Below are 26,669 nucleotides of genomic sequence, written 5' to 3'. Positions count from 1 at the left end.
TCCCTCCCTCCCTCCCTCCCTCCCTCCCTTCCTTCCTTCCTTCCTTCCTCATTCCAACAGGTCTCACTACACAGCCTATGGGGGACTCAAACTTGTGCCCTAGCCTCTGGAGTGCTGAGATTATAGTCATGATCTCACCCCTTATTATATCCTATGTTAATAAAAACTTCCTCAGTTTAGTCCCACCTTCAAAGGCAAAAAAAAGCACTTTTGTTCTCTACAAGATTATCATGTATTCCTAAAGGATAACGATGCCCATTCACACAGAAATCTTTACTCTTCTTAGTGGGATGGGATACTGTTTTCACCTCAGCACAGCTGTAGCTTATTCCCTTGTTTTTTACTTTGTCCTTCGTTTGAACACCAAGAATTGCATTATTCTCTAGAAGGGATAGCAGTACAAGATGGATGCTGTTGTCTGCTCTCAGCAGCACAGAGTTCACAAGTCTCCCTGTAGCCCCAGCTATCCTGGAACTCACTATGTAGACCAGGCTGGCCTTGAACTCAGAGATCTGCCTGTCCCTGCCTCCGGAGTGCTGGGATTAAAGACTAAGTAAACTTTTACAGGAAACAGTCATGAACAGCCATTTCTATGAGTCTATAAATCTACACTAAATACACTATTAAAAATACAGAAAGGGGCTTTCAATTACTTTTGCCTCATGATTGACTAATACTCAAATCGAGGACAAATGTATCATCACAGAACTACTAAATAATGATTAGCTGTTAAAATTAGAACCGTTGAATTAGCAAACCCATTAGGAGTTCAGAGATGCTTCCTGAGTGAGTTCAGAAATGATTGTTACAGTGTTCTGAACATGTCTGTTTATGTCTGTTGAACCCTAGAAGTTCGCAAAGGAAACAAGGCAAGGCTCCTGCCCTCCATGGGCTTATGACCTCATACATCTATTCCATGCAATGAGGTATTTCTGGGTAATGCTAGTTGGAGATTTTTACAGTGGCATCTCTATGAAGTGTTTGGGACTCAGAAAACTGATTTCAAGGGACACATTCTCCCAAGAAAAGAAGCCTTTTACCTCTTCCCCCAATTCTGATTTTGCTTCATTGTACTACCACACTGACCTGAACTGTCTGATGACTAAAACAAACTTTTTGCAGGAAACAGACATGAACAGCCATTTCTGTAAGCCTATAAGTCCACACTAAATACACTATTAAAAATACATAAAGGGGATCTCAATTACTTTTGCCTCATGATTGACTGATACTCAAATCGAGGACAAATGTATCATCACAAAACTACTAAATAATAAATAATAAAATCTTTCTCACTGAAAACCAGAGTGTTCAAGAACCTTGACAAATCTTTTAGTGATGTATTTCAGGAAGCATAGCATTGATTGACATGAAAATATTGGTGGTATATCTGGTAAATGGAAATTTTTTCCCCAGGACCTGGCAAACAGTCAGGCCTTCATTTAAAACACCTTTAAGTCATTTGGGATCAGAGTAAAAGACGCAGTCAGGCTGAATTTAACCTGCAAAAGCTCCACGAGATTAAGCAGTAGGAATTCCTTGGGCCACCTCAAAGGAATCTGTGGCCATAGCACACAAGTTAGAGTTTTGTGGTTTCCTTTCAAATATGAAAAGTTCATTGTTTGAAGAATTGGAATGAAAGTTAAGATATCAATAAATTGTTTATGGATAAATGGTGAAAGCAGTCTAATGGAGAATATTATGCAAAAGTCCTTATTTGATCGTCCATAGATATCCCAGGCACAACTCCCTACAAAACTGTGAGCTTTTTATTCTAATAGATGCCTCTAAAGTCCTAGTTAGGTCAGGGGTTGTTAAATTCAACAGCAATGGGAAGTGAACTCTGGAAAATGCTGACATCCACATTTCTCTTTCTTTAATGGAACTGAAAATGTTCTATCAGCACATTTCATTAAGACATAAACAGATTCAGAGACTGTGCTATATTTCCATGTCTACTATTAGCTGCCATTCCAAACAACGTATGTGTGAATGCACAATTCACTGAGCACAAGTATGTGGTAATCTGCCCTGTAATGGCCTCTCAAAATGACAGTCAAAATGGCTTCCTGAAGGTCAAGTCTGATTTAAATTGTTGATGAATTAGGAGGTAATTCTGCATGATTGAATATTAATATGGAGCTGTGCTAAGTGAGGCACTTTAAACCTTAATGAGCACGTTAATGAATGGGACAAAATGTTTTTCTTTTCACCTCATGTGAAAGTTTAAAACTACTAACATTGATAGTTGATTAATTTTTGATACTTGCTTTTTCCTTGAGAATGTTTATTTGGTTAAGTTGCTAGTTGTATTGATTTAATACCTCAGTTCCCACTCATGTGATAGACTGTCAAAAGGGTGGTATCAAATGGCCAAGACCGTTTTATGTAAATTAATAAATGTAGAAAATGACAAAAGGCAATTAACAACTTCTAAACTACAACCATTGAGATAAGCATTCCAGTTAGAAATTTCATTATTTCTACTGTCTATTTTATGTTGAATACAGAGTTTTATTGCCAAATACTTGACAGTCAAGTTGGAAACAAGCCACATCTGTCGACATGTAACAACTCTGGCTATTTGAATCTGTTACACGGTGATGTTTCTCATGGAAATCACATGGAGAAAGCGCATTTAAAGGGATTCTGTGGGGGGAGGGTGGATAGAATATGATTACCCTTATTAAAACTAAGAAGGGAATGCTCTTTACATTCAATCAGTATGCAAGGGCTTTATGTTTGCCTTGCAATTGGAGGTATGAAAAGGAGGCTCTAGAGTGTTCTTCATGAGCCAAGAAGGGAAAGAAAGGTAATGCAAAAGCACTAGACTGCTTTAGGAAGGCACAGGTCAAGGTTTGCAGCTACCCTCAAGGTGAGGACTTAATTTCTTATAAATGGTTATTAAATCAAGATTTCCTAGGATAGAGCCTTTAGTAAGAGGTTCAACAATCTTACGCCTTGATACTTTCCATTGATGAGCCTGGTTTTTCAGAGATAGGAGCTTGTAGAAGGAAATGAGTTGTAAAGCAATATTTATGTATATGGAAGTAGCTGTCAGAAGAACACCACGGGGTGGACACAGCGCACTGTGGAACAAAGAAACTACTCAGAATCCCAAGATGACTTTTTCAAACTGTTATTAACCTAACTTGGTTGCAAAAAAATGAAAAGTATAAAAGCAAATCTAAGAGTTTTTTTTTTTTTTTTCTCCTCAGAAACTCATTTCTAGATGATAAAGGCAATGTAATTGACTTTGGAAAGCCAGAGGTCAATTCTTTTTATCTGTAGAAGGGTTCTGTGTCAATAACTGCCAAGTGAAATGTTTAATAATATAATATGCATGGTTTAGAAGCTATTGATCTTTCTGCTTTTGTTTCCTCAAACAACATTAGAAATGTACTGTACATCTAATTATATTGGCAAAACCTTTAAAGACATAAAGCATAGCCTGATGAAATTCAATTGGAATAGATTTAAAATTAGCACAGCCTAATTCCCAGGGCATTCCTTATTCCACCTTTAATTTTAATTTTTTTCCTTGGAGATTTGAGAAATCGTCTTGAAATTCCATTCTTAGCCACTGTGTCTGACATTTGTCCACTGTAGATCTCTGCTTAACTGAGGATGATAAGGATTTGAATATTTAAGGAAACATGGTGTGATACCACTTTATCTAATGAACCACATGTTGCAATTTAATGAAAATGTACTGTTTATTTATTCACCCTATGCTCTAAATACCTGAGCTCACAGAAAATAATCTCTCCCAAATCTGGGCATCAAACTCAAATCCCCACAGCTTACATACCAAGAGTATATATGGAGTTATTAGCCCATTGGTTTTCTCTTGTAGTGGACTAGGCTTGTTCACCGCAACTTTCCCATCCATTGGTGGCGTCTTGGCATTTGTTTGGGATCCATTGTCTGAATCCATAGAGCCCTTACCTCTTCTGGTTACCTCTATTCCAGAAATTCTTAAGTTTGGGAGGCACTCGCATTTAAAATCCAGATTACTGTGATATCAAGGGATTTGAATGCAAATAAAGCATGAAGGATAATTAATTCATGTACAGGGCTATTGGGTGGATGGATCTGCCCACTACTATGGTAGCTCTGTTGTGGAAAAGAGTAAATGTATTTGGAAGAGTTTGGAAAAGCTTTTGAAAGAACTTAATTTGAACTCAATGACTGCCTTAATAGAGACAAGGGTATCCTCGTACTCAGCAGTCATGATTTTCCTGGGGAAAGGTAAGAATTTCATTATGAACAAAGACAAGTCTGCTGTGGAGGAAGTTATCCATAAGTCTGAGAAAACCAAACTGGGACCTAACTTAACAAAGATCTTATCATAGCCTGGTATAGGAGATTGAATTTGCCCTGAAAGGCTGCAGAGAGAAGGCAAAACATATATAGGTCCAACTCACCATGCAGCGAAGGTATCAAAGTGGAAATACTGTGCTAGAAACTGTGATTTCACCTTAGTAGAAATTCAGATCAACTGGACTCATGGGGTCACTTGGTTTGTAGGAGAAACCTAAGAAAGGACAAGTGCCTCGTCTCATGAGTCCCACAGGTTTTGAGCAGGGTGTGTGTGTTTTTGAGTCATTTTCGAAATAGATACTCTCAGTCACAAGGGAGTGTTGGTTAGATAAGCACCAAATCCACCTGGAAGATGAATATTTGATCACAGTATTCATAATAACAAAGGCCAGGTTCTCATGTGAGTAATTATCACCCATCAGTTTAAATACCTATGTGTGTAGTGTACACCTTTCTAACCCTGACTGGAAGCACTGGCAATATAGGTTATTGGTAGGCACTTGACTGGTGGAACCTAAAGACACTAGTCTCTGAAGATCAGACATCTGGAGCAGTTTCAATGTGGACAAGGCGAAGTTAATTCTGAATCAGTAGGGAATCAAAATGTAGGCATCTCATCTTTTAAATTACTGGCCTTTATGAAAATATATCTTATTGTAAGGAATGTGTTTTATCTTATAAATATGGATTTTCTATGATTCTTTGGTAAAGCACTCTAGACAGTTTTCTAATTATTTGAAATTCTTTATAAAGAAACTCATTCTGACTGAATCTTATGCTTCTTTGAAAACTATATATGGTCATTTCCTGAGTATCGGAAAATGATTAGTTCCAGGAGACACACACATATAAGCATGCACACCTGTGTGCACAAACATAATACACACATGCACATATGTACACACACATGCACAAACACTTGTGTATACACTAACACACATGCACACATATGTATGCATATGTATACACACACATGCAGACCTGCACTCAGATGCACACACATTTACACATGCACACACACACATAAAGTCTATGAATATTCAAGTTCCTTATATAAAATAGTCTAATGTGGATATAACCATATACTCCCCCTAGACTTTTAATAGATCTGACTTATTATATATAATTTAAAGCAAGTTATGTATGGCTATCATACTGCAGTTTAGAGAACAGCAGACAAAAGCAGATTCAGCTTTTCAGTATTTTCAGCCATCAACTGGCTTAGTATTAATGTGTGGATGCTAGAGCAGCAGGTAGAGAGGACAATGTGTGTACAGCCTCACTCAGTTACAAGAGAAGTACATCACGGGGGAGTACAGATTCTTGATCCAGTGCCCTGCTAACCTGCTTGCTTGCTTCCCATTCACTTAATTCCTTTTCATTCAGCCAGACCTTATGGTTTTCCCACAATGCAAAGGTTCTTGTGTCATCATCCAGACTAATGATATCCCCCATCTTTCTAAGAAATCTCTACTTCCTTTGACCCATTGGCAGCTTGTCCTTCCTAAAGGTCCCTTGGAGGAGCTGTCCCTTGGTACTCACTAATCACTGCAGGCACTGGTGGGGACCCAGCCTGCTCCTCTGTGCTATTAGAGAACTCAGTGAGTCCCTGCATCCTAGCTTTTATCACATGATGAGCTCTGTGTAGTGCATTGCCCTTGCACACAGACTGTTCACTGCATACACTGTGACTGTGTCCTGACCCAGTCGTACAACAGTGTGTGGTTTGTATTAAGTTCTCAGCAGATAAGGTATGAGTAAGGTAATGGAAGAGATTCATGGGCAATAATGAATTTGGGGCGTTTGAGTTGTTGAAATAATTGTATCGCTTTTTGCCTTGCAGAGGATCAAATTCCCAGAGGTTTCCCCACCATTGACATGGGGCCCCAGCTGAAGGTGGTGGAGCGCACACGCACTGCCACCATGCTCTGCGCAGCCAGCGGTAATCCGGACCCAGAAATCACGTGGTTTAAAGACTTCCTACCTGTGGACACGAGCAACAACAATGGTCGTATTAAGCAATTAAGATCAGGTAGGGTCTTGTCACTGTTTCTACGAAGTCCCAGACGATTTTTTTAAATGATCTTTCTCATTTTTTTTTATTTTAATTTTATTTATTTTTAATCTCTAGGTATTGCTTTTTCTCCCTCTTCTTTTTCTCTGTTATTTAATGTGTTGTACATGTTTGTGAGGTCATGGCCTGACTCAGAGTCTGTCTTCTCTTTGTGCGTTTTGCGGCTTCTGTTTAATCCACATTGTTCACTGCTGTGACTGTATTCTTGATAATTTTTTTTTATTTATTTACTGCTTTTCTGCAGTATTTAATGGATCCATTTCCTCTTCTTTCTTCTTTCTCTGTTTTCTTTTGAAACCAATTTATTTCAACATTGGACTTCATTCAGAACATGCAAGAAGTTCCAATGACTATTTCCATTTTAAAATTTTCACAGAAGACATGAAAAGACCTCAATTTTATTCAACTATGTTTTCTGCTGTCTTTTCTACATTTAAACTCATCCAAATAGCAAAGTTTAGTAAGTTTGGGCACATCTGCTCTCTTTTCACTAATACATCAGGCAAAGAAACATTCACTCACGCGACCAGTTGTATTTTTGAAAGTCCTCAAGCCACCAAGGACGTGAGGGGATTTTACTGACACCATCACTCTATGGTTGTGGGGTACACAGCCCACAGTCTAGCCACAGCAGTGCACGTTCATGCTCAAGGGCTTTGAGCCCTCCGGGGACTGGATCTACAGAAGTCTGCTTTTGATGTAGACTCCAGCTTTTGCAGTCTCTTTCTCTCTTTAGCCCCTCCCCATTCCCGCCCCAGTTTACGCCTTTGCTCTCTGTAGATTAAAATAGAGATGATCCTGAATTTCTTAAAGCTTAGAACCTGTCCCAAGGTAATTTCATGGGAACTTATACTAATAATCCGTGTACTATGATGTTGGTAGTAATATTGATACAAAATTCTAAGTTGTTTAACTGCCTGTCTTCCCAGAATTCTCGGCTTTTGACCTGTCCTGTGATGTTAAGCGTCTTGTTAACTGACTTTTTTGCTTGTTGTCAGCAGAATTGTGTAGATTAGCATTCTGTTATTGTAAATAATTAATTATTCACATGTAACATAGTTGATTTAGTATAAAGCTTTAACTCTGAAAAATTTGTACCAAATTATAAGGAATATAATAATATTTTTATGCTGTCTTTCTTCTCTCCGTATTTAAATCTCCAGAATCTATTGGTAAGTGCTTAGTTCTGAAGCGCACTTCACCCCCACTAATTTCCATATCCAGAATATGATTATTATTATTATTATTATTAATAAAATGCATGGCATGCATTTTACTAACTGTCAGTGTAGGCACAAGATTGCTATAGGGGCACACACATGCGTACCTCCACAGAACCTGATCATGAGAACACCATCGAAATAGATAAAACAGCACACAAGTTCTATTTCACATTTGTGGCCTAGTGAGTAGCCTTAGGTATCCAACCAGCACTGTTTGCTTTTAGCTAGTCTTTAGCATTTCCTCAAATAGTATATATATATACATATATATGTATATATATATATATTTATTTATATATATACTTAAATAGCTTAGCCAGTACTTTCCTAAACTATGTCATTAAAATATTGTATAACTCTTTTTGTAAGGATGCGAAGCCTATATGCTATCATTCTAATCCCACATGACCCCCGACCTAAGAACTCAGTTGCTTCTCTGAGAAAGGCAGTTCTGCCTATTATGACCTTTGCCCTCTGTGGTTGAATGCACCTTGCTTTTATGATCTAATGCTACTATCTAATATATTCCTGTTTTGCCAGTATAGTAATTCAAGTTTCTTTTAAGACCTTATTGAATTCTGTAAGTCTAATTGAATTCTTCTCCCCAGCCCTAGCCTCTCTCTTCTCGTACTAATGCTTCTTCTTTCTAATCTTATTTGCATTCACATTATCCACCCAGGTGGTACACCAATACGAGGTAAGAATGCTGACCTAACGTTCACAGAATGATCTTGCTCATTCTCTCTGTCCTTTCATCCCTCTCATCTTCGTCCTGTTTTCCAACTCATCCCAGTGCTGTCCATCAACTTGGTTTCTTCTCCTCCTTTTGGTTATGATTCGTGACTCTCATGTTGTGGGCTTTCCTTTTCCTTTTTCTCTCTTTGTTTTGTTCATTTCTTTCTTTATGGAAATGATTATTTAAGTTGTGATATGCTTCAAAGAAAGCATATCCAGGTCCATGGACCCCAGACCAGTCACAGCGTACCATCTGTCCCTCTTTTTTTTTCCTTTTCTTCTTCCTTTTTCCTTTTTCTCTTTTTTTTCTTCTTCTTTTACCTTTTTTTTGTCCAAATGGAGAAAAAAAAAGATCATTTTTTTCTTCCTTAGCTGTTCTTTTTCTGGACCAAAGCCAAGGCTGTCTGGAGAACAGTGGCAGGCATGCAGAAGACAGCGGGACCACCTGCTTTTTGTCTGTATCTTTCAAAGGATTTTGCTTTTGTTCTTCAAGTCTTTTTTCTCTTACTGTCTTAAAAGTCAAAGAATGACTCCCTTTCCACCTGACCCCTCGCCTACATTCTGACAGCTACTTTTTTCTCCACTTCGTTTTTTCTTGAATGCTCGTCTCTGGATTTTTGGATCTTCTGTCCTTCAGGCCATGGAAACAGGTTCTCGGTGCTCTTGGTGGTATGTGGTATTGCTGGTTTTTCAGACTTGGACCCAGTGTTCGTTTCTTTTGTAATTCTTGTTTTGGATTTTTCTTGGGGTTTTGTGACACCACACTGCTAATCCCACTGGTGGATTTTGATGGGTGTCTTAGGGGATCAATCCAGAGGTCCTCAAGCAGTGATTGGGTGGCTCTTCCTGGCTGGCCTGGGCCCGTGCTTTTTAACTTTTTTAAAATCCTCTAATGCAAATGCTCTTTGTTTTTCAGCAAATGTCATAAGTGATTGTAAGTCGTGGCAAACTGTCTTTCTTTTCTTTAAAACAATCTGCATGTCTTAAGGGAGTTTTGTTTATTTAAGAAATATTTTGATAACTGGTACTGACTAATTTTAATTTTTTGCTTTGTGCAGCCTTTTTGCTTGCTGCGAATTTTTGGCTTTCTTCCGCAGAAGACTTTCTTGAAAACCCAGCCTGGTTTTTTTGAGCGTACCTATCTTTTGCGCCACTTTTGATACCAAAATGAAACAAAACAAAACCCAAAATTAATCTTTGTTTTATTTAAAAGCCATACTTCCTTGAAGCAGTCTCACCCATCTTCATTTGATTAGTCTAGGAATTAAGAGTGTTAATGATGACTAGAGTCTTGCTTGGGAAAAGAGCTATCGTTACTTATGCTAGTATTGATGGTGTAAAAAAAATAATCTCTATATGTTTCTCTCATCGCATCATTTTCTGTCTGTGCAACTTAGCAAGAGATTGAATCGACGATGAGCGGACCTTCGCTTTGCAGGGCATTTCAGATTGTTAAGAGGCTTAGCTCGCTGACCACAAAAGCCTTCTCTGACCATCACTTTGGTGATATATTTTATATCCATACAGGAGCCCTGCAGATCGAACAGAGTGAAGAATCTGACCAAGGAAAATACGAGTGTGTTGCCACCAACAGCGCGGGCACTCGCTACTCTGCCCCTGCCAATTTATATGTCAGAGGTAGGAATGGCATAACCCTGGATTCTTCATTCAGGCTCAGGGGGAGTTGAGAAGCCCACAGGGTGTGTGTGGTCATGGAAGCACTTAACAAGAGGATTTGGTAATGATTTTTGTAGCTGGAGCAGTTTATTATATAGAGAATTGAAAATGTTAAATACGTTGTTTCTAAATCTATACCAAGGCTTGAGGTTTGTAAGTATATTTGCATTATTGCTTCTGATTTCTCTTTTGGCTCTATTTATTGATCTGTGCATTGGTTTGAGGTTTTCTTCTACTGTTTCTGTTGTTTCTCTTCTGTTTCCTTAGCAAACCTTGAAATAAGTTCTCAGTGTGCTGCTAAAGAGCTCTGTGTGGAAGGCTAGGCATGAAGGTGTTTATGTCTTCATGACTTCTGCCGAGGAGCTGGGACGATAAAGTTGCTAATGTAGAAAAACAGCTGCTGCATAGAAATAGCACGATTATATTCCTTCCTTTGATTCTCTCTTAATCAAAACACCAAGTTATATATGTGACTCTACATATATATGCCATAGAATAATGATGGTATTTTAAAAAGTAGTATTAATTGTCTTTACATAAGATTGAATTCTAAAGATGTATTTGTATTTTCTTATAGTGTATTAGAAATGATTACATCTTGAGCATTGGAGAGGTGTACTTCATAGGTTTTTTTACTTTCTCTCTTTCTTTCTTTGACCTAGTAGAAACATGTTGGTATGGGACTACATAGGTGAATAACTACTAGAGGCATGGGAGGAGGAGGGAATCGTTAAAATTAGTGAAGCCTTCAAGTTACCATAGAATGGGGTCCTTTAAGAATATACCTAGCTTGATTTTGAAATTTTTGTTAGAGATAATTTTGTGTCCCTGGGGATGTTTCTTTTCTTTCTCTCTACGGGAGTTTGTGGCTGGTCGGGGGGAGGGTGGGCATTGAACAAAATGTGTCTTCCCTAAATTCTTTGAAAGCCCTTGATCCTTTTTCTCACAATGGTGCCCCTTCTTTGCTGCATGAGGCATGTGTACCTTCGATGTAAAATTTCAAAATGATGCTAGCTATTGTTTCTAATATTGCCTTAGTCTAGAGGTATTGCTAACTTTTCCAGCGGGGTAGGAATGATGAACTAGAGCAAATAACAATGTTCAAGTAGCAATTGAAAGCCTTGATATGGCCTTTTTACTCTCTCTGTGTTTCCCTTGTTTTTCTCCTCTCCTCATTTCATTGTGTTCTGCATCTAACCCCCTACATCCCTCAGAGCTGCGAGAAGGTTGGTGTGTTTTTTCTTTTTACCCACCTTACAAAACTGTTACTTAAACCGATAACAAAGAATACAAATGAAATGAACGTAGATGCACCGTGTTCTTCCTTTGGCTAATGGTATATTCAGCAGAGAATGCTCTGGCCTTGGCTTCCATTGCTTGCTGTTGCTAACCGTGGTGCATGATGGGAGAGAATGTACCTGGGTGCATGGGAACTGGTAACACGTAACTCTCTAAGGTCCAGTGAACTTGGTCAGTGTTCCTGCTTTCTACCCTACCTTCCTATCTCCCGCCCCACCTTTTATTCTTGTCTTCCTAGGGTACCTGCTGAACAGAGAATGATGTTTTAGAATTGTACCCCCAGCCCTCCATTTCTCTTGACATGTTCTTCAATGAGTCTGTGCTGGCCCCTGCTTGCTTCAGTAACCTCTGAGTTGGCTGCAGGAGATGTGCTTAGCTCTCTCCTCTCTGTAAATGTTACTCACACCTTTTGGCCATTTCAGTGAGCCCTTTCCAATCAGTGGATCACAAGGATAGCCAGAGCTTCCGGACAGATCTACTTAACATTTTCTTGGGGTTAAAGTTTATTTCTCAGTTTTTTTTTATATAACTTTGAAAGTCAGTATTTGATATCCATATTTGCAGAATTCTCCTGAAGATTACCCCCCTTATCTAAAGTTCCCAGAACCTAATGCCCAAGGTGGAAACTATTTGTTACCTTAGCTTTGTGCCATGTCAAAACCCCATGTATTGAACTCACCTGAGCAAGGCAATTCTCCGAAGCAGGAACACTGAAGTGTAAATTGCTTGGTGATGTTTTCCTGTGTTACATTTTTTTTTAATATGCTCACTTCTCCCAATGTCACAGTCTGCTGTGTAGTTTAGATTCAGTGTCCCTCAAATAGAATGCACACATAAAAGCATCTTGCTGGATGCTGTGGTCATTGATGTTGTTTGCCCTATATATGAACTGAATGGAATCCTGAATGTGAATACTCTTCCCCTGAGTCTGCAGTCCTTACTTGTAGCAAACTCCCCTTACCCTGTTACCTTCCAACTTCGGCCAATCCCCATCTCAACCACTGTGCTCTTCTTCCTTTGTGTTTAGTTCTATCTTCCCATCATTTCTCCTGTTGTCCTTGTCCAGGATTCCAGCTATTCTCCCTGTATTCTAGCTTGGGCCTTAAGAGTCCATCTTGTGCATGGCTTGCATGATTCAGTCCAGTATAAAATCTACTGTATTAGTCTGTTCCTTCTCTGTGTGTGTGTATATATATATATAAAATATACATATATATACATATTTCTGTGTTTGTTCCATTGTTAGTATGAGGTTTTGAGGCTGCATCCCTCTGAATCTGCAAGTAAATAAATTGCTCTTTCAGTTTACTCAAGGTGGTGTTTCCAGGGCCGGGATGTGGCACGCTCCCCCACCACCACACACACAATCATATCAACTGGAAGTATACACACTGAAGCCAGTTCTGATACACATGCTAGTGACCTTCCAGTCTCTTTTTCTGCATATACATTCCTGCATAGAATCATTGTTATATGCATGTATGTATATGTTTATGTGTTTATCTTATGCATGGTGTTTGTGTATTGTTAGTTTGTAGATAGTTTTCTCTTTTCGTGTGGGGCCCGTATAGGTCTGAATCAGCTGTTGTATGAATGTGTCTAAGATATCAATGATTAAACTGAGCCAGTTCTTCTGTGTATACACATACCATACTTGTATGGTCTGTATTATCCACAGTTTTCCTTTACGTTTTGTTTATGGACAGTTCACACTGTTTCAGTTGTTCAATCGTGTCTGTAGAGTGCATGTCATGTGTGTAATAAGCTGCTTTATTTGGGCCCAGCATATGTTATCATGTCACCTTGTGTTTTGTTCCAGTTCGCCGTGTCCCCCCACGATTCTCTATCCCACCCACTAATCATGAAATCATGCCAGGTGGAAGTGTTAATATCACCTGTGTGGCTGTGGGCTCACCAATGCCTTATGTCAAGTGGATGTTGGGGGCAGAAGATCTGACACCTGAAGATGATATGCCAATAGGAAGAAATGTCCTCGAGCTGAATGATGTAAGACAGTCAGCAAATTATACCTGTGTTGCCATGTCAACACTGGGTGTCATTGAAGCAATAGCACAGATCACTGTCAAAGGTATGCTCAGGAGACCCCGCTCTGAAAATCCGAGTTAATGTCATCCCTGTCCCCAGAATTTAAAAATGAATCAATTCATCACTTGTTGTTTTGGTTGTGTATTAGCTAATTGTACCTATGCTAAAGACATATGAAAATATATAAAATGTTCATATCTTAGGTAAACCAATTTCTCTTACTCCTTCTTTTTCCCTTCCTCCCTCCCTTCTTCCCTCCCTCCCTCCCTCCCTTCCTCTGCAGTCCTAGAGATAAAATATAGGACCTTGTTCATACTAAGGTAGTGATCTACCACTAACCTACATGTTCAAACATTTCGTGTGTTTTATTTTGAGACAGGGTCTCATTAATTTGCCTAGGCTGGACTGAATTCCCACTGAATCCCCTAGAGGCCGAAGCCAGTGATTCTCTTGACTATTATCACAGGTTTATTACCAGAACCTACCTGCTGATTCTTTCCTGAGTATTGGCAGTCTAAATTGGGATAATCATTAGAATATTTAGCAGTGGGCCTGGAAAGATGGCTCAGAAGTTAAGAGCCCTGGCTTCTCTTGCAGAGGACCTGGGTTCAGTTCCCAGCACCCTCATGGTTGCTAACAACCGTGTATAACTCCACTTCCAAGAGAGTCAGTGTCATCTTCGACCTCCATGGGCATTGCACAACACAGGTGCACTTACAAACATACAGGCAAAACAGTCATACAAATAAAATACAAATAAATATTTAAAAATTCAAAAAAGAATATTTAGCAGCAAGACTGGCCCAGTCACTAAGCAGACAGAGGAAGAGTGCTGCCCTGGATCTATGGCCTTGGTAAGATGGACCGTCTACAGACTTCCTACAAGTCCACAGCCTTGATACAATTCTAAAGCAATAATTGCTAAATGCCCAAAAGCTCTGAAAATAAAGGAAAAAAAGAAAAACTGATTGAAATCAATATAATCTAGTAATAGATGCTTTAAAGTTTTAATGGGTTGCACCAGTTAAAAAGCAGAATGCAAATGGTGTTTCATTCGGTGTTCTTTCTTTCACCTTGGATACAAGAATACTCATGAGATAGTCTCGTCTTCAAATAAATGTACTAAATATAATAAATGTATTATATTCTACAAATATTTTTCAGTAAAAGGAAGTTGAATATTGCTTTTACCCAGAATTTCTAGAATTCTAGAAAATTTACAAATTGGGTCATAGTAAAGGTGACTTAAATTTTCTGTCTCTGTCTAGAATTATTATCTTCTCTTTCTGGGCAGTATACAATTAGAAAACATAACACATGTTGTAATTGGTATTATGTCTCCAACTTAGCATATGTATCAAATATATGCCATGGAAATCCAAGAATGTAGCAAATGAATAAATTATTTAGTATCAGCATGTATAGCCACTTAATATGATGTATTGTATATACTTAAAGGATTAAGCATATATGAACTTGTCCATACATTTTAAGTATAAAACCGATACTGTACAAAAGTGTGACAGTGAAAACAGTGAAACCAGGAAGCTAAGCTGAATAGCAGTAAAGGCAGATTTAGTTAGCAATGTTTATATTTGCCTAGAAAACTCAGAAAGATATGTAAAATGAGAAAGACCCACTTTGGGGGCTGAAGAGATGGCTCAACAGTAAAGAACACTGGCTCTTCTTGCAGAAGACCCAGATTCAAATCCTAAAACCCATGTGGTGGCTAACAACCATCCATAACTCCAGTTCCAGGGGATCCAATGCCCTCTTCTGTCCTCCTCAGGCATGGCATGACATGAGTGCACTTAAAACACATGTAGGCATAACACTCATACATACAAAATAAAAATAAAAAAAATAAAAGAATTACCCATTTTGAAAAATGTCAGGCCAGAATATTTGAATAAATGTTTTTAATAGTATTTTTTAGATAGTTCTCTTGGCCCAATATCTTCATCCCATAGTTCTTACTAATATGCAAATATAAAGCCACCTCTTTTCATAATAAACATTTGCCCTTTAAATATTTGAAGATTTGCCTAAGACATTTAAAGAGTTTGAAAGCAAGAGTCATGTTAAGCTGATTATTGCATTCTGTTTGTATCTTTGTTTCCTGAATATTTCCACTTTCTCTCCTTTCTATCTCAAAAGTAACGTATATGTATAAATCTTGAAGGGGAAAAAGAAAGCTAAGAAAAAGAAAGGAAAAAAAAAGAAGAAGTTAAAATGGAAAGAACTTGAAGGAACCGAGGAAAATGAGCACTGAATGACTCACGATGGCAGTTGCGAGCTCTCACTGGAAGGCCTGTCTGTGCCAAGCAGTGTTCCAGGCACTGAGAATATAGCTAGAGTTTGATGTTCATAAAATGCTACTATTCAGGGAGTGCTGTGATGTTGGCCTTATGCTGACAAAGAAACCAAGAAAGAGCCTGATTATATGTATTGCCTTCTGGGTTTTAGAATCATTATGCAGGGTAAGGCTTTCGAAGGAGCCACCAGTATAGACAGATCAGATTCATAAGTTGGAGAATTTTGAGTTTTGTTCTATTTAAAAGGAAAAAAAAAAGATCTCTTAAAAACTTGTATTTAAAAACAGATGTTTGTCAACTTGCTGTACTCCCAGATATGTCTATCAGATGCAGAATGCAAATTTTTTCACTGGCATATTTCTTTAAAAAGTGACTTGTGGCTATGTCTTGAATTCCTTATGAAACTTTAAGAATTAAGAAAAAGCATTTATTTTAAATTTTATTCTATTTTACCTTAAAATTCTTTTTTTGTCTGTAAATATGATGGCGATCAAGCCCAGGTCTCCTTACTTTCCAGGCAAAGTACTCGACAGCAGTCCTACCTTAACATTTTTAGTTAGGTTATTTCTAAGAAATTCATGTTTTCTATCACTAATGACTAGAAAGTAATTTGGATATTATTCTTTCGTAATGTTTTCATCGCATTTTCATATATTTCATGTTTATTGATGTTTAGTTTTGTCATTAATTTGTTGAAGCAAGGAGTAAGAGGCCAGGCATTTGATATAAACAGTATTAATAATTACAGCTCCTATTTCTGAGAGTTCCAGACATACTCTAAGAGTATTACTGGATTAGCTCACTAATCTCCACAGCAAACCTATGAAATATAGCTACTCAGCTGTATAGCCGTACAGCTCTAGTAGAGCAGTTTCTCCTTTTCACATGAGGAAACCGAAGCAAAGAGAAAATAAAGAACATACCAAGCATCACTTCGTGACTAAATGGTAGATCTGAATACAAACCTAAAATGAGCCACTGAGCTCTTCCAGGAAGAGAGGCTCTGTGCTACCTGTGTATGTTTTACTCTTTTCTTGACCTCTTAAGACATGATACTTTGTTTGATTTCACCTGGTTAAATCGTCATCACGTACATAATCCCGTCATGGTAAACTTAAAGTGAAAGTGTATTGATTTGTGTAATATCATAGGAAAGATGGGATCATTGTCTTTTTTTCTGTCCCCAAGCCTTACCCAAACCTCCAGGAACTCCAGTGGTGACTGAGAGTACAGCTACAAGCATCACGCTGACCTGGGACTCTGGGAACCCAGAACCTGTCTCCTACTATATCATTCAGCATAAGCCTAAAAATTCTGAAGAACCATACAAAGAAATCGATGGGGTTGCAACCACACGCTACAGTGTTGCTGGACTAAGTCCCTACTCAGATTATGAATTTAGGGTCGTTGCTGTCAATAACATTGGGCGAGGGCCTCCGAGTGAGCCTGTGCTAACGCAAACGTCAGAGCAAGCACCATCCAGTGCCCCACGGGATGTCCAGGCACGCATGTTGAGCTCAACCACGATTTTGGTACAGTGGAAGGAACCTGAAGAGCCTAATGGACAGATCCAGGGATACAGAGTTTATTACACAATGGACCCCAGTCAGCACGTCAACAACTGGATGAAACACAATGTGGCTGACAGCCAAATCACTACCATTGGCAATTTAGTGCCCCAGAAAACATACTCTGTCAAAGTCCTGGCTTTTACCTCAATTGGAGATGGTCCTCTTTCAAGTGACATACAAGTCATCACTCAGACAGGAGGTAAGTCTGATTTAGGATGGGAAGAATGGTAGGGTTGGGGGGAAGACGGAAAAGAGGAGATACAGCAAGGTAAATTCTAGGTGCGATGAATAAGGCCTCTTCCTTGCACCAGTTTGAGATTAGAGAAACTGTGCTTCTTTGTACTAAGGGCAACGGTATTATGGCCGCTAGGAATTATTTAGTTTGTGCAAATTTGGACAGATCAAGATAGAGTTAAAAACAGAACTGTCAGGAGGACCTAGGGATATTTAAATGATTTTTATTTTTTCAGGATGCTTTAAAACTAGCATTGTCTGAACGGCTTGAGTTTTTGTTTTTGTTTGTATGGCCTCATTGGATGAAGAAAGCCAGTTGACTTGGGGCCTGTGTTAGAACAGGGGCCAAGCTATTTTATGAAGAAGAGCTTGTGATGCTAGAGGCCTCACTTTCATAGCAGGACACCAAACTGCGCTGGTGCAGATTCACAGTCATCAGTTTGGCTTTGGACTGGGAATCTCAAACAGAAGCTTTCCTCTGAAATTTATTCTTGAGTGTCAGAGGCTACTCAACTTCTTAGTGTGTTGGTGCCTTGTAAGCTTCATTAGTCTGGGAATACTTTATCAGCATGTAGCTGGTTTATTCTGAGATTCTGTACAATAACCCCATTATTGGATACAGTATCTATAATGTATAGCGTAAGAATTGCTAATCCTGGTGAGTGATTGATACATTTTCTCTGGTTTCACTGATATAGTGAACCCATGACTTATTTTTGTGGCTGGTGTAGGCTTTGTGATTTATGTGACTTAATGTTTGCTTCTTGCCTGGAATCCCGCCTCCTCCACCCAGCAACATGTCTCTGTAAGTCTTCCCGCTTTTCTGAATTCTTCAGAAAAAATCAGAAAAGCGTAGTGTCTCCTTTTCTTCTCCGTATTCTAAACAGTCTTTCTTTAAGGCTTTGGGCTGCCCCTAGCATCTTGTATTTCTTTTTAAAATACATTGATATTTTATATTTTTATTTTATGTGTATGAGTGTATTGCCTGCATGTATGTGAGTGCACCCGTGTGGTGCAATGCAGCAGAAGTCAGAACAGGGCTTCGGATTCCCCTGGAACTGGAGTTAAGGAGAGTTCATAGCTGCCACGTGGGTGCTAGGAATCAAACCTGGGTCCTCTGCAAGAGCAGTCAGTGCTCTTAACTGCTGAGCCATCTCTCCAGCCCCTGCTCCCTGTCCATGCTACCCACATCCTCTGAAATATTTACAGCTGAGCTGGCTTTATTTTATTTTCATGATATTATTTAGTTATCTGTAGCTTGTTCATGGATTGATTATTTTCCTCGCTATAATGTATGAAAACTAACTATAAAAATATACATTTTGGCTAGGTGTGGTGGTGCACACCTTTAATCCCAGCATTCAGGAGGCAGGGGCAGGAGGATCCAATGAAATCCAGGCTGGTCTCCATAGTGAGTTCCGGGCCAGCTGGGGCTACAGGGAGACCCCATCTCAAAAAACAAATACATTTCACTAAAATTATAGTAAACATTATCCATATACCTTCATTTCTTGGTATTTGCAGTTCTGTGCTTATTGATTCACCATATTGATATTCAGGGAAATAACGTAGAGTAATTTAAGGTTCTCCCTTGAACATATAGAAATCTGTGAATGTTGTTCTACTCTTTCTTCACTAAAAGTGTTCACCTGTTTAAGATGACTTAGCTTATTCTAGCAGTTCCATAGCCACTAACGATAACAAGAAGGCATCTGGGAGCTTATTGTTTACTGTCAGAATTCCCCTATTTCAGCTGTGATGCTGAACACCAGCAAAGCCTAATTCTTTTTTTAAAAAAACTCTGTTGTTGTTGTTGTTTATTGACTTTTTTTTGTATTTCCAAACAATCTTATTCCTCTTTATACCTGCATCCCAAATGGCACCCTCCAGTAGCCTCCCTGCCCCCAACCCGCCACTGGAGTCCATATACTCTGTCATCCCTGTTGCTGTCCACTCTATTTTCAGTGCCCCAAGCCCTTACTCAGTGCTAGTCCATCCACTGAATCTAGTAAGCCTATCTAGATTTCTTCATTTAGCAGTGACCAGTTGCCAACAACTTTAGATAAGATTGGGGTCTGCTGTTCATTTTCCCAGTTCTATGCTGGGTTACTGTCTGCGAGTCCCTTGAGCCACCCTGGCCAATAACTCAAAGGAAAGCATCTCCTGTCTGGCATTGTTTCTTAAGAGTAAAAATAAATTGGTTAATCTGGGTCAGCTGTATGGTCTTAAACACCCAAAAGGAAAGTATAACCAAAGATTAAAGTGATCAGTATAATTCTTTAAGAGTCCATATGTATAGCTAAAAGCTACATAACAAGCCTAATTCTTATGCTTACAGCTGAGCTTGGTGACCTGGGATGAGATTCTTTTTGTGTCAGTTTTCTGTCACTTTGGCAAAATACCTGAGGTAGCTGAAGAGGAAAATATAGTTTATTTTGGTTCACAGTTTCATAAGTCTCAGTATGATTAGCTGGCCCATGTCTTTAGGTCCCATGTTGAGACAGAGCATTATGGTAGAAAACATGTTCTCTAGCAAAGTCATTGAAGACCAGGAAGAAAGATGAGGGAGGGAAGGAAGGAGGGAGGGAAAGAGAGAGGGAGAGGGAGAGAGTTGTTGTGATGGTATCTGTTTTCTAGGGCCACTTCAACAAAGGACCTCAGACTCAGTAGTTTAAACAGCAAGAATACATGGCCTCACAGATCTAGGATTGCTCTGTGAGCACTGTGAGGGGAAATATATCCTACTCCTCTCCCCCCGCCTCTGGGTAGTTTGCTGTCAGTCTTCTCATTCTTTGGCTTTCAAAAACAGGTGGTGCCTACATAAACATTTATCTCCAGATTTTTTTCCCTATAAGAAAGAATGTATCCAGATTTGCTTTTTACAAGAACACTGGCCATAAAGGTTTAGAGCCCACACTAATAATCCACCATCACTGATTTGATCCAATTGACCATAATCCCAAATCCAATCACAGTCTGGAGTACTGAATACTAAGACTTCAACATGTAAATTCTGGTGAGAGATGCCCATCAGCTCATAGTAGAATGTAGATTAGGCAAAAGAGAAATATTTACAACTTCATAGACAAAATATTATGATAGCAGGTAATCTTTACTAGTCCCTTCATTATGAGTGCCACATGTACATTTAATCTGTGCACTAGTTTACGGAAATGGAATCATCCCACTCGGCAGTGAGTAAACTGGAAGTAAGAAAAATGACCCAGAATTGGAACTGGTCTTGGGTAATAAGGTTAGGGCACTAAGTGAAACTGAAACGTGAGGAACCTGCAAAGTTCTAGCCACCATCACATTTCAATGATTAATTTTCTGATGTGATGATTCTAGTATTTTCTTCCTACTGAATATTCAGTAATAAATAGAAGCAGGGGAGCATATCACTCTTAAATATCTTTAAGAACTATATATAATTTAATTCTGACATACTTGATGTAATTAGGTTAACCCAGTGCGAAGGTACGTTAAAGTCTAGAGGTTACAAAGATAAGTTTATCTGAATGAAATGAGAAGAACTTCTTCTCTTGAATATGTTATTATACTCAGTCACTAGATTTGGCTCTAAGTTTTATAACCACAAATTTAAGCACAGAAAACTTCAGTGTTTTCAGAAGACAAAGGAATTAAGTACACAAGAAGTATGATTTTTTTCCTGAAATCAAATTCAGTAGAAATATGCATGTCCTTGATAATCATAAATATCTTCATATTCAGAATGTTGAAAAATAGAAACCAGTCCTTCTGTACCAACTTGAAAAATGCAAAGTGATGTTTAAACAGTGTAATTTTTTTAACATGAGTCATAGCTCCATGAAAGTTACACTGTAAAAGAGCAATGAATTAATAGGATTCAAGAATTTCGCTTTTGGACAGTCTGATTTAATTCCATAATAGCAAAGTTTAGAAAATCCATACCATGGGTCATAGACGTTCTAGAATGGCTCTTGACCTCTCTTGGACTACTAGTTTTTTTCGCATCAAGATATTTCTGACAGCCTTCCATAAGTTGCTCCTTCAATACCTGTTGAGAAGATGCATAATGACACTGCAGCTTATGACTGCCAAGATCAATATACTGAGAAAGCCTGCCACAGTTCACAGGGACTGATCTGTTCTGTAGACGTAATTAACAAAGGCCATCTGATGGTAGTGGATGGCTGCCAAATGCCATGATGTGAATTCCGATATAGTTAGTGCTAAGCTGCTGCTTTTTCTGCTGATTAGCTCATTCTTAGAATCACTGGTGTACGAGACCGTAAGACCATTGTCAAACATTCTTGTATAGTAGTTGCATAAAACTTAAGGATATGATTATTCTCACTGTAATTTTTGTCTCTCATAAAGCTAGAAAACCCTACTGTTCGAAATTCATACATATTTAAGAATGCTTTAATTACATATACACAAAAAGTGCCGTTTGATGCCTTCAGTGTCTGACAGGTACTCATTTCACCTTGTCACCTTGACTTCCCTAACACCTACATACCTCGTTTTGTTTCAAATCAAATTCAGAAAAGCAATGCTGTGGCGCAAAGTGAGTCTAAGAGAGAATTCCTCACTTTGGATTTTACCTAAGATAACTGGGATCCCTGATTGAGAAACACTGAAGAGTGATGTAATTGATGCTGCATATTTTAATAATAAAGGAAATCAAAATATGATGTCCATTCTATGATAAATCAAGAATATTCCTCTTTGGTTGTGAATATTGGTGCAGTTGACTATATTAATCTTTACATATAAAAGTTATTTGGTTCGGACGATTATTTTAAAGAAATTTGGGTTGGTCTTCTTATTTTCGCAGTAATTAGTTCTAATTTCTGTGTCATAGTCATTTGCAACTAGTTTACCTTGAAGTTCTGTTTTGTTGAACACATTCAAGAAGTAAAGGCTTGGGACAGGGTCTCCCTGAAGCCCCAGCTATCCTGGAACTCAATATGTAGACCAGGCTGGCCTTGGATTCACAGTGATCCGCCTGCCTCTGCCTCCCGAATCCTGGGATCAAAAGCATGCACCACCATGCCCAGCTATAGGAACTCCATCTTTAAGGTATTAAAATAGGTATCACTTGATGTCATGTTAAAAGGAGGCATTATAATCCTTAAATTCTGGTGTGTATCTTTTCTGAGCTTTCTTCATTCTTCTGGCTTTTTGATAGAATCTTAGAGCAAGCCTCCAAATTCCCATAAGCGTGCCAGTCCCTGGGGGCTGAAGAGATGGATCACTGGTTAAGAGCACTAGCTACTCTTGCAGAGGACCTGGGTTCAGTTCCCAGCACCTAAATGGTGACTAACAACCATCTGTAACTCCAGTTCCAGGGAAATCCAAGACCCTCTTCTAACTTCTGTAAGCATTGCACGACATGCGTGCACTTACACACATGCAGACAATAAACTCATACTCATACACATTTTATATATATATATATATTCATATATAATGTGTCTAATGTGAATTCCCTGAGCAGCCCAGGGTGACCTTGAACCCTGGTTCTGCTTCTACTTCCCCAGTGCTGGGGTTACAGGTATGCACCAGTTGCCCAGCTAATTTTGTTTTAAGGAAGTGAACTCTGCTACAACTCCTGGGAACTGGAAAAGTTAAAATATGAATGACGACAGAAATACTGATCTTTACAGAATTTTATAAATAATTTCATTAGTTTATATCAACAGGCCTATATAAGCAATTATAAAAAGTCTGCATTCTAATCATTGAAGTCATGAGTCCAGTTTAAAGCCTATAATTAAAGCTATAATTAGTTATAATGATTTTAGCAGTGAATAAAAGAGCAGCAGATGTGAATACAACCATAATGAAGTCAAACTTCCTCATGTTTATATTCAGTGACATTTGACCATAAGAGTTTGCAGTGCTGTTTCCTGTCAGTGATGTATTTGTAGCGTATGGATCAGATAGATGCTTGTTGTGAATTTTTTTTGGTTTTTCCATCACCATAAATCTGCTTGTTGCTTTTGTTTTCGTTTGTCAATATTCTAGATACATCTGATTTAAATATGTCTCTCTTTAAGGTATTAGGCGTCTTAGCAGTAATGGGGCTTCCCTTGTCCTTGGCAGCATCTCATATTTATACTATACTTGAATGAAATTGTTTATTAGGAGTATAAACCTGCTCCTCGGGGAGCAGTATTTAGTATTTACTTAGCACTTACTCAGTACTGATCCCTTCCAGCACATCAGCATTTCAGATGATAGGAAAGTTTTTCTCTTTTTTCTTAGTTTTTCTTCATTTACGTATAATTGTAATGATACTAGTGTATTTCGCATTTGTCAGGTTCATGTAGTCGAGAAAGATCTAATTAATTAGAGGCCGCATGGTGGCAAACAGCTTTCTATATGAATGCTGGAAATTTGACCTCCTGTCTTCCCGTTTCACAGTTAGCATTTCTCAGCTCTTTGCCATCTCCCTAGCCCTAAGTATAATTTAAAGAAATCCTTGTGGTATCCTATCCCTTCTCCCCTTAGCTAATTCTAAGCTAATTCTAAGGGTGGTTTTGGATCAGTGTTCTCAAATTTCCTTCTTTAATGTGGAGTACTTGTGTTAAAATTCTAGATGGGTATTTTATTTTCTCATGAGTTTTAAATAATGTAAAAGTTTTTCCCTATAATTGATGCTCAGTTCTTAGGTAAGGAGACTGTTACAACAGAAAAGTTCCTAAATAAAACAGCACATAATGCATATAAACAAAACATTAGTATGTGAGGATAAAGAAATGCCAATAACAAATCAGAACTGTAGACTGAGAATATAAAAATACATAAATATATCTAGGAGTAAATAGACCTGTCAATTTTATGTGTAAATATGTGTAAAAATTTATTGAAAAACAGGAATATGAAGGTAAAACAGGAGCTCTGTAAGCACAATAGTTGGTAGAAGATATCAGTAGATAATATCCTCATCTCTGGGTGATATGAAGAAATGAAATATGACATCTGGGGTCTAGGAAAGGTGCTCACCTAAATATGTAAAATGTAATCACTGAGAGTGATATATTTGGGAATTTAAGAACAAATCCATTCATTTCACAGTATTTTTTTGTTTTCCTTTGAAAGGCTAATGCATGCTGGTTGTTTGAAACGGAGCAAAATGATCCCAAAAATGATATCCTTGAGTAAATCCTCAGTTCCCAAGGAAATTTGATTCTTGACACCATATGCAGTTTATTATCTTCACACACACACACACACACACACACACACAGCTGTGTGGCATTGGTGCATGCCCTGATTTGAACTTATTGGTGCACTATGGCCTTATGCCACAAGGCCAATTCGTTTTCAGTCATTAAAAATTGAAATATTTGAGCCTGGAGAGATGGCTCAGGGGGTAAGACCATTGGCTGTTCTTTCAGAGGACCCAGGTTCGATTCCCAGCACCCACATGGCAGCTAACAACTGTCTGTAACTCCAGTTCCAGGGGATCTGATGCCCACTTCCGACCTCCACAAGCACTACACGACACAGGTGTGTACCTACCTACATGCAGGGCATAACACTCATACATTTATAAAAAATATAAATAATAAATTAAAAAATTAGAGGTTTTTCCTAGAAGCTACATTAACAACATCTGTTGAACAAATTCAAATAGTTGAATAAAACTAGGATCCCCATACTACAACACAGCAAAATGCTGGCACTTGGGTAGGCCAGTCTACAGCCCTGTGCACCCGCACTCATCTCAAGGTTTGTCTCTTACTATAAGCATTTATAGTTCCATTAGAAGTTTAAAATCTAAATTATTTTATTTTCTCTACACCACTTCAAATGGAGCTTATAAAAGGAGGAAAGACCCCTTGCTTATTAGAGAAGATTTACCATCAAGTCATCTAGTCAACATTTGCGTTGTCCAAAAACTTTAAAAAAGCAAACCACCCAACCAAATGAAAAACACAAATGCACCCTGTGAGGGGTTGATATGTCTGTTCCATTCATTATTTAGCAGTAAGGGGCACTTTACAGAAACAAACCAAATTAGAAAATCAATCAAAGCTTGTGTCACTAAACAAGAATGAAACATTGAGACCAAATGGGACTTCACCAAAGACAAATTAAAAGCAAAAAAGTAAAGAGTTTAAGTAAACAAAAGTTAATTAGGTTTTCGAGATGGTTTCAGTCAGCATCAACTTACTAGCCTAAGGCAGGGCACAAATCTGTACTGAGTGTTCAGAGAGGCCCCATTGGAATCGTCCCTGTTCCTAATTCCTGACAATTCTGGACTGGGTTCCAGTTTGGTTTGAGTCTGAATTAACACATGTCTTCTTTCTCCATAGATTTATAAAAATTAAGGGTAAGAAAGGCAGAAATTGGGGCTGGATAGATGGCTCAATGTTTAAGAACACTGAATGTTCTTTCAGAAGAGCTGGGTTCGAATCCCAGCACCCACATGGCGGCTAACTGTCTGTAACTCCAGTTCTAGGGGATCCGACACCCTTTTCTGACCTCCATGATCGTTGTATTACATGGGAGCACTTCCATACATGCAGACAATACACACATACAAGTAAAATAAAAATAATAAGATATTAAAAAAGAAAGAGTACACGAAGTCAGAAGAAAAGTGATTAAAAAAAAGAAAAGCAGAAGTTACAGTACAGAACAGTTGGTGACCACTGCGTATGCGTATGTGTGCTTTTTACCTTAAGGAACTCTTTTACCCTCTGAGCATTAGAATTTATCCAGCAGCATCATATCATGAAGTAGGGATTTTGACTTTTTACCTTTCCGAAGTAATGCATTGGCTGTTTGCTGGTCACCATTTGGTCTTATTTCTGTCTGTTCTTCCTTCCTTTGCTCCTTCACCTTTTATCTTCTATCTTTGTGTCTCAATCTGAATGCTTATGTTCGATTACACACTAAGCAGGCACTGGAAAAAAACTGATACTCTTCAGAGAGTAGATCCCAGAAGCATCAAATTAATGAATCTCTCAAGGTGCCTGGTCATGCATAGTGCCTGGAGGAGGGGGAGGGTGATGAGGACCAGTCCAAATATGAAGCACTGACCATTTGTGGCCTTAGGCATTAGTGCAAATATGAGTGAACCACCCTTCCAAGGCACATCCAGATGAGCTGGCACTCAGGCAGAGCACTGCAGGAATCACCGTCCCACATCACAAACAGACAGGACACACAT

General features: G+C 38.6%; 1 protein-coding gene across 39 annotated transcripts in view; it reads left to right on the top strand.

Annotated features, from left to right (window-relative positions):
- The window catches only part of Ptprd (protein tyrosine phosphatase receptor type D), a 547,004-nt gene that overhangs the window by 331,851 nt on the left and 188,484 nt on the right, over window positions 1-26,669 (top strand). For 18 of the 39 annotated variants that reach the window (XM_029553913.1, XM_029553912.1, XM_017802119.2 and 15 more), the window contains 7 exons: window positions 6,167-6,355; window positions 7,561-7,569; window positions 8,300-8,317; window positions 9,883-9,993; window positions 11,247-11,258; window positions 13,151-13,420; window positions 16,881-17,462. In XM_029553913.1, the coding sequence (XP_029409773.1) occupies window positions 6,167-6,355; window positions 7,561-7,569; window positions 8,300-8,317; window positions 9,883-9,993; window positions 11,247-11,258; window positions 13,151-13,420; window positions 16,881-17,462 (1,191 nt within the window). The remainder of the gene's footprint in view (window positions 1-6,166; window positions 6,356-7,560; window positions 7,570-8,299; window positions 8,318-9,882; window positions 9,994-11,246; window positions 11,259-13,150; window positions 13,421-16,880; window positions 17,463-26,669) is intronic. The other 21 variants (XM_029553923.1, XM_017802123.2, XM_017802122.2 and 18 more) reach the window with 7 other exon arrangements.

Source organism: Nannospalax galili, unplaced genomic scaffold (assembly GCF_000622305.1).
Source record: "Nannospalax galili isolate Female #2095 unplaced genomic scaffold, S.galili_v1.0 scaffold663, whole genome shotgun sequence".
Lineage (NCBI taxonomy): Eukaryota > Metazoa > Chordata > Mammalia > Rodentia > Spalacidae > Nannospalax > Nannospalax galili.
This window is presented reverse-complemented; position numbering and strand designations above follow the sequence as displayed.